The 16,412-nt window shown below is 40.5% G+C and overlaps 1 protein-coding gene across 2 annotated transcripts in view; it reads right to left on the reverse strand.

Moving 5' to 3' along the window:
- FKBP15 (FKBP prolyl isomerase family member 15) overlaps positions 1–16,412 on the reverse strand; it is a 56,322-nt gene that overhangs the window by 12,682 nt on the left and 27,228 nt on the right. The window contains exons 12-20 of one of the 2 annotated variants that reach the window (XM_060101380.1): positions 12,980–13,087; positions 10,226–10,328; positions 9,384–9,490; positions 7,783–7,897; positions 6,110–6,219; positions 5,697–5,804; positions 5,083–5,177; positions 4,155–4,227; positions 981–1,152 (exon numbers count right to left, since the gene is read on the reverse strand). In XM_060101380.1, coding sequence (XP_059957363.1) covers positions 981–1,152; positions 4,155–4,227; positions 5,083–5,177; positions 5,697–5,804; positions 6,110–6,219; positions 7,783–7,897; positions 9,384–9,490; positions 10,226–10,328; positions 12,980–13,087 — 991 coding nt within the window. Of the gene's footprint in view, positions 1–980; positions 1,153–4,124; positions 4,228–5,082; positions 5,178–5,696; positions 5,805–6,109; positions 6,220–7,782; positions 7,898–9,383; positions 9,491–10,225; positions 10,329–12,979; positions 13,088–16,412 lie in introns of both variants that reach the window. The other variant, XM_060101379.1, reaches the window with a different exon arrangement.

Genomic DNA, 16,412 nt, shown 5'->3' on the forward strand with positions numbered 1-16,412 from the left:
TTTCCTAACTCTGCTGCTATTCCAGCCACACCCCACCCACTGGTCCCATCTGTGCCTTCCACATGTCTTTCTTTATACAAAGTGGTGGATGAATCAACACGCCAGTCTTCACAAATCTGCCTTTCAAGTCACCACGTCTTGAGCAGCACCATTGTGCCAGGCACTAAACTAATACTAAGGGAAGGACTTTACAAAGATGAGCAAGACACCATCCTTGCCCTTCAGAGGCTTGCATTCTAGAAGGGAAAACACATATAAGTAGTGCTGATCAAAGGTTATCTCTGATAACGGGCATAATAATGCACTCAGAGATGAAGGATTTTAAAGGAGATCAAATATTCTAGGGAAAAAAAGGGACAGTTTCTGAAAGAGGCAGTTTTTGGAGAGAACTGGAGGCAAAACTTGGCGATGGTGGGCACACCAAGTCCAGAGAATAGCATGGATAAAAAGCAAGGCAAGAAATACAGGATGTGTTGAAGCAGCAGGCTGGCTAGTATGTCCAGAGCTATGTTGAATTGGGCAACATACAGGAAATAAGCCAAAGTGGAGGGGCCTTCAGTGCCAGGCTGAAGGACTGCAATCCATGTTCTAGGAAAGAGGCAATTGCAGCAGGAAGCACCTGCTCCTTAAGCTTCTACTGAGTCACAAGTTAAAGGAACCCTTCAGTTAGATTAGTTAGTCACAAGTTAGATGAACTCTTCAAGGCCTATGAGGCCAATCCTGAGTACCAAGGATACTCAACACTCACCCAAACAAAGCAGAACTGTGGCCACTGATCCACTCTAAACGGACAGTCAGTTCTTTTGCTGTCCTTTTTGCCAAACAATCATGTAATAGGTTTATACTGGTTCACCTTAACCTTTGGCTCTGTCCTTCACAAACTTCAGTAGCATTGTGCCAAATGGACTGGGAGGAAGGAAACAGTGTAATTCTTTAAGTTTACATTGTCAAAATCCCAGCCTCCTCCAGCAAGGTCATACCTGAGAGCTCTGCCTGCAGTTTGGCGAGTTGGCCCCTAAGGAGGTCCGTCTCCTTCATGCTTTCTGTCAGCTGTACCTGCAACTCCGTTTCTTTCTTTTGGTGGGCGGACATTTTCAGGTGTAGATGAGAGACCTGTGCAGTGGCTGCTGCTAACTCTTCCGTCACCTTGGCCTGAACAGTAACAAAGTACGATGTCACGTTAAAGATGGTGATGGCCCAACCTCACATATTCTGTGCTGGCTGAACTGATAGGAAGATAGCTAAGGCCACCTTCAACCTGAATTAAGCCCAAATCAAGCCCTCAAATGTGCAAGGTCTCTGACTCAGGAATGCCCTTGCAAAACTTTGTCCTTAGGAAATACTATGCAAGAACACAAAAATTTTGCTACAAGGATGACTGATGCAGCAGTTTATAGTTGCCAAACAATGGAAACACAAAATAACTTTAAAAAATGAGCTTAAGCCAACTGGTATATCTATCCTGTATGCAACTATTAAGAATAGTGTTATGAAAAAATACTCAGTGGCTTGGTATACAGTCACCACCTATTGTTAAATCTCACCAATCTGATACATGAGAAATGGTATTCCTGCCATTTTCTAAGTTTCCTATAATGAACAAGCATTTTTTTTTAACAAGAAAAGGGTATTTTAAATTTTAAATTGAATGCCTTTGATGGCAATCCACTTCTCAGGCTACAACTTCTCCCTAGCACTACTGTACTAATATTGGGTTGGCCAAAGAGTTCACTTGGGAATGAACTCTTTGGCCAACCCACAGTAGTACTATAAAGATCGGTCACGTGAGAGTAACTGCTCTGTGGGTTCTTTGAAGAACAGTGGTAATAAAAGAAGGGAACACTCCAACTTCTTTGACTGCTCAATGCATTTTATTTGTTTATTTATTTTTTCAATGCATTTTAAATGGTGCTCTGTACTGGCCAAACAGGAGCTAAATATTCTCAAGTAACATCCGATGAAGTCAAAATGACTACCCTGGCAAACTGTCTACAGATATTGTTTATGAAGGGCGATGCTGAAAATGATAATTAAAAGGATGGTCAATGAAAAGGAATGGTAAACAAATGACAAATACTACATTCATTTCACCCGAATTGATGTGCTCCTGTAAAAAATAGGAGAAATCAGATGACAGGAAAGGCAGTGAGTGACTGCTCCGCTGGTTTTGAGTTTTGGGCAGCAGTGTATTTACGGGGTTGGACCATCTCTCCTATACTATTACACTGCTACTACCATTACTCCTCCTACACCACTATACTTTACATGCATTCTTACTGCTGTCTACTTTCTTATTATCACTTGTCCCTTCTTAGGGTATTCACTGCGCCTACCTCAGTTTTAAACATTTATTCCAAAGGCTTAATCAGTTTTCTAGCTTACATTTAAAATCTGATATTTTGGCTCTCTTAAAGGTGGGGGAAATAAAACAAATTGTACATAAAATAAAAAGAAATAAGCTATGAATGAGTATCTGAGTGTACACTGGCAAAGGCTCTCTCCTTGATCACACTTCAAGTTAGGTTCCTCTAAGCCCATGACCTTGTTCTCCCCTCCTGTCTTTGGCCGGACCAGCCCAGTTTTAGCAAGAATCCCTGCTAAGTCAGTTTAGAGTGAATCTCTACCCTTGATATCTGATCAAAGTTCTCCATCTCAACCTTTGCTGTCTAAGTCCTTGGCCTGTCGTTAGCAAGAATCCCCCTACCCAGGATGTCTCCTCTTAGTAATTTTCCATCCACTGACCACCCCCCCCTCCCCACTCTGCTCCTTGGCTGTAAATTCCCCACTTGCCCTCTTGGCCTTAACTGTATTTGGAGTTGAGCTCAACATTTCTTCCCTATTGCAACAGTCTTTTTATTTTATTTATTTTTTTGACCACACCTTGTGGCTTGTGAGATCTCAGTTCCCCAACCAGGGATTGAACCCGGGCCACAGCAGTGAAAGTCCAGAATCCTAACCACTAAGCCACCAGGGAACTCCCATCTATTGCAATAGTCTTGAATAAAATCTTCCTTACTATTTTAATAAGTGTCAGAATAAATTTTTTAGTAACATGTGACCTTTAGAGTGAGCTCTAAGATACTTATTTTTGCTGTTCAGCAGCCTTAGGTTTTCATCTGTTAAACTCAGAGGACAATGACAGTTTGGACTTCCAGGCAGAAGAGGAGTTTTCACCTGCTGCAAGTAGAATCAAAGTTTTACTCACTGTCCTGCCTCAACTGGCCTAACAGAAACTGAACTAACACAATGCTCAGAGGGCTTTGTGTCTATCATGGCTCCAGAGTTCACTGATATCAGAGGGAAGACCACTTGCACAGGGCCTTGCAGCAGCTAAGACCACTGGAGGGGATGAATTCCAGAGGAGAGGCAGTGGGGTGGATGGTCACTCTCACCAAAGAACAAGCATAGTGGAAAATCACTCAAAAGCTCCTATCTCAAGTTATAAAGTGCATTCCATTCAATTTTCATGTTTTCAAAAAAATTCAAATACAAAACATAAAACACTTCTTAAATCTGAGAAAACAGCTGATGAAAGGGTCGCGATGCCCCAGCTGATGAGGGGGAGCCCAAACAAGAAGGAACTCATTTCAGAAAAACAGTGTCACTGGAGCAAAGACAGGAGGAGTGGGGCTTCAAAAGCAGTCATCTCAACCCAAGACCCACAACAGTCTTCCTTCCTTATAGCTACTTCAGAAACAGGTCAAAATACCTAATTCTGAACTGACTGAAGTCAAACAGCAAAACTTTAAAATGCTTTGGCAGACACAGATGAAGGAGCAAACTAAACAATCTCAAACTTCACAATAAATATTTGCTATGTGGCATAACAGAAATTGTCTGTTGATTTTTTTCAGCAGAATAGGATTAGTTTCTAATAAACTGTATAATCCTTACCTTAACCAGATTACTAACATCAGTGATTGTTTTTGAGTCAACTTACTGTAACGCATTTATACAACAGAAATCTGGATGTTGGATATATTAAAAATCTGTTGGAAGATTTCTAGTTCTCTTCTCAATGATGGCAAAAATTCTGCTAAAAGGCAAACTGGTAAGGACGTACAGAGGACACTCCTTGGCTCCACACATCCTGACTTGGGCTTTTCTCTCTCCAGTTACTTTACCTTCTCTTGCTCAGCATGCAAAACTCTTGCCTGTGTGTTTTCCGTGGCAGTTTGAAGTGAGTTGTTCCTCTTCTCCATCATCAGATTACTCTGCTCAACATACCTGTGAAATAGACAGGGAAAAAGAAAACATTTGTCAAGCACTCACTGCACACCAGGTATAACCCAATGTATCAATACATTCAGCTGTCAGAGCATTGCTCTATACCTTCATCAGGAACAACCTGAAAGCATTTTGTTTTCCGAAGATCTACAGTAAGCAAGTTTGGAGGCAGGAACCTGGACCGGGGTGAATTGCTTTGAATTTGCAGAATGAAGAGGAGAGGAATTTGAACATGTGTGGTGAGGGGAAATAAGAGAGGAAAGAGACAGGAGTATGAAGGCCGCAAGGAGGGAAGAAAAGAAAGCCAATCCCCTTCCCCCTTCCATGTGGGAGACAAGAGACACTGGAGAAGAGAAATATGGGAGGATGATATTTTAAAGTGAAATGCTGCTGTAACATGTTCCCCTGACCCCTCCCCACAAAAAAAAAATTTCAGAAGGATCTAGAAAAATTATACAATGCTTGGGTTTTATATGGAAATCAGTGAAGTTCTGGTTGATAAAAGAAGAGTCAGCCCACACAGAAGAGAGAAGAGTTGACATCGGGAGTTCTCTAGGCACTAACACTGCTTTTACAGATGAGGAAACTAGAGCCGGTAGGAATAAATAAAACGCCCAAAGCCACACAACAAATGAGAAGCAGAGCCAGGATTCAAACGCAGGTGTGCATGACATCACAGCCTCCTGAGCCCTTTCTCCTGAAATCCCATTCAGTCAACAAGCAGTAATTCACATGACAGGCAGGAAACAGAAATACACATAAACTTCTGTAAACAAACATGCTTATTTAACTTGGGCATTTACAAACTAAACCCTTTTTTGTCCATCCTAGCCAGTGCCCCGTACCTGTCATTACCTCTGATTTCGTTCAATTAGTTCACTAATCTTGTCATTCTGTTCTTCTATCCGACTGCTCTTTTCAAGGATCTCTTGCTTCAATCTTTCATTTTCCTAATTCAAAATATATGATGTTTAACTTAAGTGTTTAAGAGAAAAGCACCAGATAAAAGGGAATCAGCTTGAACTGACAGGTGATAACTGTTACATAGCTGAGAGAAAAATCTAGAACTTATGTCCACATAAATATAATACTTAAAACAATGTATCAAATTCTACGTGATGGATATAAATCACTACATCCAATAGACTAAATGTATAAATGGCTATAAAATGAAGCGGAAACTTTGGAATATGGTCAAAAAAGAAATGTTTCCTTCTGATAATAGAGTGATAAGTCACTTGGAGTAATTAAGCCATAACGGATTTTCCAGAATTTCCCAACTCCGTGTAGCATTTATCACATGCTCTTATTCCTGGAGTAGAGGTTTCAAACAGTAGTATATCTCCAGAGAGAGCAGGGGCAAGATCTCCAGGTTGAGAGCCCTGTTCTTTTTTTTTTTACTGATATACTTTTTTAATTAGTTATCTATTTTATACGTATTAGAGGGCTCTGCTCTTGATCACTCTCACCTGAATAATTCGTTGGATGTTGCTCATGATCATGCTTGTTTCCATTGTCACCGACATGCTAGGAAGGAGCAGGGAATTGCCAGTGCTACGTTTCTGTAACTCTTCAACCTACAAAAGGAGTGTCAGAAAGACTTTTCATGAAATTTTTAAAAGGAGAAATACAATTTACCCAAGGTCTGACTACTTGTTTGAGGTTAATAAGTTTCTGAGACAATCTCCAATGTAAGCAGGAGTTTTCTTCTGCTAAGTGGATCCCCAAATAAAATGACCCTTCTAGGGAAGTAACTACTAACTACTATGAATACAGGAAACTAGGAAGAGTTTACCTATAGCCCTGGTTGCTCCCTGTTTGTATCCCCTCTTTATACCCCCACTTTCAACACAGCCCCTTAGTCATGAGATGACTCAGTCACCTTAGTCATGAGATGATCCATTTTATCAGCCACTTTGCTGACTGCCATTCGAATTTCAGTGTTATGATGCCGGGCTTCAGTCATGAGAAATGAAGCCATGTCGCCTGATCCTGAACAGACACAAGCCAAAAAGAAACTTATGAAACTGTAGCAGAGGATACTGTATGAGGAAAAGCCAACAGCTCTATCAACAGAGGAAAGAAAGAAATGAACATTTCCAAATACTGGAAAATGCTGTAGGTGATTTACACTGTCAGGAGAAGATGGAGAGGGGTTAAAGACAAAATGGCTCCAAAGCTAACAATAACCAGCTATCCTCCTGCAAAATGCATCAAGTGATACAGTCTGGTTCAAGGGCACAAGTAGTGCACTAGCAACTCAGATTGCTTCTCCATTCACCCAACTGCATGCCAGGTATTGGACCAGGTACCAAGGATACAGCAAGGAATGAAACATGGTTCCTGCCCTTGGCAAGGTCAGTCTGGTGAGGAGACTCACGCGCAAACAGATCATTATAACAGAGTGTTGTAAGTGCAAAGAATGAACCATGTACGAGGTTACAAGGTACAAAAGAAGCACAGAGAAAAGCAATATTAACTCTTTGGTGACACACGTATACAGTTATGTCTCTGGAAGGAGAGGAGAGAGGGATGGTAGCAGAGGAGAAGACAGATTCAGTGGTTTCCCAGATGGAGAAGGGCAGGGCTTCCAGACAAAGGATGCACCCAGGAAACCCTTACCATTCCAGGACCATAAATTTCATTGTGGGATATACTTGCTTCTTCCTACCACTGTCTTAATACCCAAAGTGATTACTGTACAAAAGACAAGCTGCAGAACAAGAAGGCAGGATACCATCCCAGCTGTGTGCATTTTATTTTGCTTTGTTTTTTACACTAGGCAACCACACTTGTACATGTATACAAGATATCTGAAAAGTTACCCAAGGGACTGTTTCCTAAGGTCAGGGGGGTTTAATGATGGAAAACAGTTAACTTCACTTCACACTTTTTTGTGTTGTTTGACCTTTTTATAGAAGTATATTCTTTTCACAACTTTAAAATTTTAAGAAAATAGTTTTCATCTGAGATACTGAACAGTCATCATGTTTTCTCCCAATTTCCTCCAATGTTTTACTCTTTTACTATTAGCTATGAACCCTACAGAGCAACTCTGAGAGAGGAATTAAAAAGGGCTGGCAGGGCTTCCCTGGTGGCGCAGTGGTTGAGAGTCCGCCTGCCGATGCAGGGGACACGGGTTCATGCCCTGGTCCGGGAAGACGGCCGCTGAGCCTGTGCGTCCAGAGCCTGTGCTCCACAATGGGAGAGGCCACAACAGTGAGAGGCCCACATACCGCAAAAAAAAAAAAAGGGCTGGCAGGAGAAAATGCAAGAAACAAAACACAGAAAGTGGCCATGAGGGTTTTTGTGGGGATGATGTAAATGTTCTAAAGCTGGATTATGGTGATAGTTGCACAACTCTGTAAACATCCTTAAAAAACCCATTGAATTGTACACTTAAAACGAGTGAATTGCACGGTATGTAAGTCATACCTCAACTAACTTGTTTAAAAAAAAGAAAAGAAAAAAAGGGCAGAGATCTACTGGAGTCAAAATGAAAAAGGGATGGGAGGGAGGAAAGCACAGCAAGAGCAGAAGATGAGAAACTCCTACCTTGAAAATGAGGAGACTGAGAGAGCGGTGCAGGGTACAAGGGCCGAATGGGCTGCAGCTGGGAAGCAACAGCTGGTGCCTGAGGATAAGCGTAGGCTTGCATACCTGTATAGGGCTGAGAAAATGCCAAGTTACAGATGGCTTATAAAACAGTCATATCTCTCTTTTCTGCTTAATTTGTCTTGGATGGAATAAAGTAGCTAAACTGGAAGGAGACTCAAACTTATTGAAGCTGGAGATGTATGAGACCAGGGTTTGGTATTGGGTAATAATTGCAGCAGAAGAGTCATGTATGTAATCCAGTGATGCCTGGTCACCAAAGTCATACCTAGAGAGTGAGGGAAGCATGTCTCAGGTCACTCCCCAGTCCTCTTGTGATGATTTAATTAAGTAGGAATTCATCCCCTGGCCATTGGGCCTATTGATGGTCTAAAAAAATTTAAAACTAAGCAAACGATGCTTGGTTTCATTAAGGTAAAAGAAGAGGTGTTCACTGCGATTCCAAACTAAAACCACCAGTTTCCAAAGGATGCCTCTCCCCTTCTAAATTCTGATGCTTATCTGTATGACCAAGAGCTCTCATCTTCCTCTGAGCCTCAGCCACCTCAACTATAAAATGAAAATAATAGTACCATTTCTTAGGGTTGTTGTGTGGATTAAATGAAGCGATATATAGGTAAAGTTCCTAACAGCTGGTAAGTAAGTGCCTGGAAGACAATAAATGCTCAATAAACAGCAGCTATCATTTTAGTGATGATGGTTGTTCTTCCTTGAATTAAGGAAATCCAGCTCATTTCCAGGGATTGGTATAACCACCCATCCATTACTAAAAAAGAATCTTAGTCTATAGGATATAACTCTACATTAGGTCCATTCAGGAGTGGGGAGAGGGCCAGGTAGGACTTTTCTCAATTCTGATACACCCCTTCTTAATGGGGCATAGCTGGGCCACCATCACTCTGATCCCTCCATCAAGAATCACCAAGGAAGTGAGGGTCTGTTACCATGGGGAGTTAAGTCTAAGTCTTAACCATCAAATGTGTCAGGGCAAAAGAAAGAGTCCACTGTCCAGGCAAACAGTCAGCAGAGGCAGACAGGCTGTTGCCACTGCCTTCTGTGAAAACAGAAAAAACCCTACTTTTAAGAGCTCACTTTTGGAGGATAACTAGACAAAGAGTTCAGCTGTATTTTCTCACAGCCTCCATCCATTGACCCTCCACCACAACTGTTCTGCTGAGTGGAGTGCAGAATCTTGGCCTATCAGCTGTTTGACAGAAGAGAACACAGAAGACTTGAATCTATAGCCCTCAATTAGACATATGTGAAAAGGAAAACAAACAAACATTGCTTGGGCTTTTACTATGTGCCAGGCCTTGTGCCAGGTGCTTTGCTTGTTCTTGCACGAAATCTTTACAACCACCTATAAGGTAGGTAATCCTTTGCTTGTTTAGACATGAGAAAGTAGGGGTTCAGGAAGGAGAAAAATTATAAACTCTGTGAGGAACTGGTACAGTACAAGTCGTGCAAGAAGAAGAAAAGAGACTGACTAGAACCATAATCAATTATAGCTTATAACTGATATGGTTTAAAAATGTTGTTACCTGAAAGGACTGGGTGTTTCCAGATACAGCTGAGTGGGAATCATGAGATGCAACTTGCATCAAGGCAGCAGACGGTGCTTGGAGCCCAGAAACAGATGGCTGAGGTGCTAAGATAAAGCAAGAAGTTTTCACTGTTATCCATCCTTTGCTTCTTGGTATAAGTCTGGACTATCACCTTTCACACCACCACCCTTCAGACTTGACCACTTCTCTCACCTAGTCTCCTAAAATCAGTTCTACTGGAGTCTCAGCAATGGGCTAGTGGAAGGAAATTGGGCATGCTCAGATGCACGTGACTCAGACCTATGACGCCATCAGCTGACACAAAGTGCAGAATTACACACAGGGAGATGGCTCATTAGCTGAGTGCCGATTTCCAAAACTGACAATGCAACACAGCAGAAGACACAGCAAGCAGACCAAATACATCTCCACGTCTGAAAATGCCCTACCCAGGGACAAACTGACAAGTTTTTTTTTTTTTTTTTTTTTTTTTTTTTTGCGGTATGCGGGCCTCTCACTGTTGTGGCCTCCCCCGTTGCGGAGCACAGGCTCCGGACGTGCAGGCTCCGGACGCGCAGGCTCAGCGGCCATGGCTCACGGGCCCAGCCGCCCCGCGGCACATGGGATCCTCCCAGACCGGGGCACGAACCCGCATCCCCTGCATCGGCAGGCGGACTCTCAACCACTTGCGCCACCAGGGAGGCCCCAAACTGACAAGTTTTATACTCTAGTTCAGTTTTCAATACTAAAACAATGCAGCCTAACATTTTAAGGAACAATGATGACAACTTTGGTACCGACCCAATTCAAGGCCACAGAGCCTCAGAGAGGTTCCTTACCTTGTGAGGTCATCTGTGGTAGCACTGGATGGGCTGGCTGAAGAGAGGGCTGGATGGACGGAGTCACCATAGGCTGCCCAGCTCCTCGAAGAGCATTCACGTCCTGCAACAGCATGAGCATTTTGGTTACTGTCTATGGGTCCTTAATTGAAGACTGAGGGTGACTGTCCACCCTAAACCTGCTTACAACCAGTGCTTTTAGGCAAAGAAGAGGAAGGAAAGGCAAGCAGAAAGGCAAGAGTTTAAGGTGTGGGCTATGGGAAGAAAGCACTCTATTATATACTGGAGTAGGATCCCTTCTCCCTGTAAATTATATCAAATAATCATAGTTAATTTCCAGTATAAGTTGTTGATGTTATTTTGTCTGAAGCAGCTAGAGTGACTGCTCCCCATAATGTATCATTTTGCAAACCAGCAGCTAGCTACCTTCAGAGTGACCTAGTCTGTTTCCACAGAGTTAGGGCCTCTTACAAGGAAACCCAGGGAATAATGCAGCCTTTCTCTTCTGCCAAATAATATACACAGACCTCAAGGTACTCAAAGAAAATCAGACAGAGTAGGGTTCACTGTGCCTCATTACGATGCTGTTTTTGACAATATAGTTTTAGAGTGTTTCCCCCTCATTCTTTCTCTTCATAAAAGCAAAGCAATGTTGGTCCCTACTATAATTCTAAACAAAGTTAACATACAAACATTTTCCTGATTCATTCAAGGAAAAGAAAAACTTGAGGCACAATACACAGTGACGGTGATCTGCTATGCTACAGTCCAAGGGGTGAAATCTCTTTGACATTCTTTTACTTCAGAACTTCCTCTTGTTTCCCAATATTCTCAGAAATGTATTATGCATTTCTGGAAAGGCATCCCAGTTTTACATCATTACATATATCAACCTAAATGTCTAACAACAGAGTAAAAGGAATCATGATAAATCAATGTAACAGAGCACTGGATTATCTTTAAAGGTGATAAAGCTTTGTTTTATTTATTTACTTTTTTTATATTACTGATATTAACATAAATGTTCGTGATATAACATTAAGTTAAAAAATCAGATTATGAAACAACGTATAAAGAATGTCCTTTTTGGGCTTCCCTGGTGGCGCAGCAGTTGAGAGTCCGCCTGCCGATGCAGGGGACACGGGTTCGTGCCCCGGTCTGGGAACATCCCATATGCCGTGGAGCGGCTGGGCCTGTGAACCATGGCCACTGAGCCTGCGCATCCGGAGCCTGTGCTCCACAACGGGAGAGGCCACAACAGTGAGAGGCCCGCGTACCGCAAAAAAAAAAAAAAAAAAAAAAAAAAAAAGAATGTCCTTTTTGTTAAATATGTTTCCTCTTTTTAATTTACATTACTCTATAATGAATAATTAGCACCTAAAATTTTTAATAAGAATATTATCTTATCCAAATTTCATTTCCAGAAACCAGGTAAAAATCAATCCTGTAACAGGTCCCAGAAATCCTATCTTCCTTTAAAATGTTAAATCTACACAGAGCTTTTCCATGAAGAAATAAAACAAAATTGTGAAAAAAAGCCTATTTTGAAATTTTTTTTCCTCAAAAGCATCACGCTTGCTTTGTTTTACATCAATATCAAAGAATCCTAAAAATTAATCACTGTTAAGTGTTTCAATTCAGTTGAGAAAGAATTATTTTATTCAATAAGGAACTAACCAATGGGAAAAGAACTTAGTTGGAATTAAGTTACTTCTCACCACTCACCAAATTCCAGATGGATTAAATATGAAATAATAGATCTAAACATATAATAATAAATATTTTTAAAAGACATGTGATGTTTACAGTATCTGAAAGTGGGAAGGCTTTCTAAGCATAATGTCAAAAGCAAAAAACAAAGGGAAAAATTGATAGAGCTGATTGCAATAAAATTTTTGAACTTCAGAAAAATCATGCCACAGGGGACTTCCCTGGTGGTCCAGTGGTTAAGAATCCGCCTTCCAGTGCAGGGGACATGGGTTTGATCCCTGGTCGGGGAACTAAGATCCCACATGCTGCGGGGCAACTGAGCCTGTGCACCCCAACTGCTGAGCTCGCGCACTCCAACTACTGAGCCTACGCGCTCTGGAACCCGCGCCACAACTAGAGAGAAGCCTGTGCGCTGCAATGGGAGATCCTGCACGCCGCAACTAAGACCCAATGCAGTAAAAAAAAAAATTAATTAAAAAAAATCATGCCACATACAAAGCCAAAAGATACAACAGTGGTTTTTTTTGGCTGCACCTCATGGCTTGTGGGATCTTAGTTCCCAACCAGGGATTGAACCCGTGCCCTTGGCAGTGACAGTGCTGAGCTCTAACCACTGGACTGCCAGGGAATTCCTACAACAGTGTGATCTTCATATTAAATTATATCAGTGGAAAAATCAACATTTCCCAAGATAATCTAAACATTCAATCAACAAATATGAATTCATTCTTTTAGGGGTCAGGCATCATGCTGCCTAGCCTAAAGGCTTATGTTTGCTGACAACAGAGATTCTAGTAGAAAGCTAAATTAACTACTTAAAACTGCCCAGTTCTTGTGGCAGATATACAGAATTGCTTCCATTTCTCAGGGGAAGTGATAATTATAGCAGAAACACATGTACCAATACCAACCTGTATCATTTTGAATATAAGCTCTCTAAATAATGATTCTGGGTTAGAGGTAGAAAAAGCAATAATTTCAGTTAAAAGAACAGAAGACAGCAACATCTGCACTATTCATTCTAAGACAGCCAGTGGGACATACTTCAATTTCTGAATCATTGGAATCCAGCTGTGGTGGAAGAATGGGCAGCATGGGCTGGCCCATTTTAGCCATCCGAGAGATCAACTTGGCCTTGACTGTATCAGGATTCTAAAAGGAGAGGAAAGTCACAAAAATCACTGTAATCAAGGTTCATTACCTTCAGTCAACTCTACGGTCTTTTGGCTCTTATATCAAATCTTTCAATAAGTACCCCCTGCCTTATCTATTTGAAACTATCTTCTAGAAAATGAGAATTAAAGATTTCTTGCCTAGATACATACATGGGTCACAGTTAATAACAGTAGGAAAAATAATTCCCTATATGTTGGAATGGACAAAGTGATTTCATCTATATTCCTTCACTGCAATCAAGTCTCCCTACCAGGCATAAGTAGTCTCATTTTACAGATAAAAAACTAAAGTATAGATGAAGGGAGGGAGGCATTTTAGATAACAGTAACCTCTCAAAAGCCCAAGAGCAACTCAGCAGCTAAATATTCAGAAGAGATTTAGGGCAAAAAGAAAACAGGAGCTCTGTGTTCTAAATTTAGGTTCATTTAACACTGACTTGGCACTGATGACATACTAGTCCCTGAGCTAGACGCCTCTGTATGCATTAACTGGTTCAAAGTGCAGCCTTTAGAGCAGAGTGTATACTCCTAAGGGTGCACAAGATGATCTAATGAGTGTAAAAAGAAATGACCATGACCTCTATTTTAAAATTATTTTTAAGCTACAGTAAACATCAGACATTAAACTTGTTTACAGGGATGGAGAGTACTTTATGTATATAATTTGTAAACGGACATATACTGAGAGGGTGTATCATTTTTTCTTAACTAATGGAGACACATAATCAAAAACCGTTGGGTCTATCAAAAGAGGACGAGTTATATAAACCAATATTCACACAATGGAATCTTGTGATCTAAAGATAAAAAAAAATGAGGACGCTTTCTATATACTAACATGGAAAGATACTGTTATTATAAAAAGCAAGGTAGATAATATATATAATATGCTATTTTTTTGTGAAAGGGGGAAAATAAAATATACATCCCTATTTGCTTGCATCTGCATAAAGAAACATTGAATACATAAGAAACTAATAAAAGCAGTTACCCAAGGTTGGGGATGAGATAAAATAGGGTACATGGGGGCAGGGGTAGGAATGAGTCTTCTCAATGTATATCTTGTTATATTGTTTTGCTAACTGTGCCATATGAATGTAATTACCTATTCAAAACAAAAAACAAAAACTTAAATGTAAAAAGAACCAAAAGATGGTTAATTTTATATTATGTGAACTTTGCCTCAATTAAAAAACCAAAACTGTAAAAAAAGAAAAGAAGAAAAAAGGTTGGAGAGCATTAGTCTACCAAAAGTTACTGAAGCTTAGAAATAGGTGACGAAAGTAGCTGTGCCTTGAGACTACAAAAGAACTAATACTGAACAATTGTTGCGGCTATTCAAAGATCTGAGATTATAAACTGTTTTTCAATTTTCTTGATTCTCTGGCTTAACCTTCTGGGTTTAGATCACTTTTTACACATATCAGATCAATTATTTGCTTAATTAATTCCTGCTTTGGACTGAATATAAGCAAATAAACTAGTGTTGGAGAGAAATTAATCATCAATTTCATTCCATACAATTATCCTGTTTCCCAATGTGGCAGGTGCAAGCCACAGAGCTTTAGAACTTGAAGCACTTCAGCTATCATCTCATCCACATGTAGCAAACTCAGATGCCTTCACGGACCAGGCAGAGCAGGAGCAAACACAGTGTACATCTTCTAAAGGTCTTCAAATCCAAATTTTACTACAACAGTATGCTAGTCTTCTCATGTTACAGTTGGGGAAACACAGAGGCCCAGAAACCTGATAGAAGTCAACTAATTGGTGAATTAGTGTAGAATTCCTCTGAGAGAATGAAAGTATGAAGATATGTAGCATTACCAGTAATTATGATAACAGAGCTAATGTTAATTGAGCTCTTACAATATGCCAGACACAATACTAAAAATTCCATAGGCATCATTTCATTTAAACCCCATAAAAATCTCGAGAGATTACTGAAGACAAGCTCTATGTAGGCTTTGAGCTTAGTGCTTTATAAACATATCACAGGAACACTTAGAGGGGCTGTGAGAATTATTTCCTTTTTTTTGTTTTTTATTTATTTTTAAAATAGATCTTTATTAGAGTATAATTGCTTCACAATATTGTGTTACTTTCTGTTGTACACCAAAGTGAATCAGCCATATGCATACATGTCCCCATATCCCCTCCCTTGAGCCTCCCTCCCATCCTCCCTATCCCACCCCTCTAGGTCACGGCAAAGCACCGAGCTGATCTCGCTGTGCTATGCTTCTGCTTCCCACTAGCTAATTATTTTACATTTGGTAGTGTATATATGTTGATGCTACTCTCAGTTTGCCCCAGCTTTCCCATCCCACCCCGTGTCCTCAAGTCCATTCTCTATGTCTACATCTTTATTCCTGCCCTGCAACTAGGTTCATCAGTACCATTTTTTTTTTTTTTTAGATTCCATGTATATGCATTAGCATACGGTATTTGTTTTTCTCTTTCTGACTTACTTCACTCTGTATAACAGAATCTAGGTCCATCCACCTCACTACAAATAACTCAATTTCATTTCTTTTTATGGCTGAGTAATATTCCATTGTATATATGTGCCACATCTTCTTTATCCATTCATCTATTGACAGACACTTAGGTTGCTTCCATGTCCTGGCTATTGTAAATAGAGCTGCAATGAACACTGTGGTACATGACTCTTTTTGAATTATGGTTTTCTCAGGGTATAAGCCCAGTAGTGGGATTGCTCGGTCATATGGTAGTTCTATATTTTAGTTTTTTAAGGAACCTCCATACTGTTATCCATAGTGGTTGTATCAATTTAGATTTCCACCAACAGTGCAGGAGGGTTCCCTTTTCACCACACCCTTTCCAGCATTTATTGTTTCTAGATTTCTTGATAATGGCCATTCTGACCTGCATGAGGTGATACCTCGTTGTAGTTTTGATTTGCATTTCTCTAATAATTAGTGATGTTGAGCATCTTTTAATGTGCCTCTTGGCCATCTGTATGTATTCCTTGGTGAAATGTCTATTTAGGTCTTCCACCCATTTTTTAATTGGATTGTGTATGGTATTACGTAGTGTTCTAATTTCATTCTTTTACATATAGCTGTCCAGTTTTCCCAGCACCACTTACTGAAGAGGCTGTCTTTTCTCCATTGTATGTTCTTGCCTCCTTTGTTGTAAATTAGGTGACCATATGTGCATGGGTTTATCTCTGGGCATTCTATCCTGTACTAAAGATCTATATTTCTGTTTTTGTGCCAGTACCATACTGTCTTGATTACTGTAGTTTTGTGGTATAGTCTGAAGTTAGGGAACCTGATTCC

The sequence above is a fragment of the Mesoplodon densirostris genome, chromosome 6, assembly GCF_025265405.1.
Source record: "Mesoplodon densirostris isolate mMesDen1 chromosome 6, mMesDen1 primary haplotype, whole genome shotgun sequence".
In the NCBI taxonomy this organism is placed as follows: Eukaryota; Metazoa; Chordata; class Mammalia; order Artiodactyla; family Ziphiidae; genus Mesoplodon; species Mesoplodon densirostris.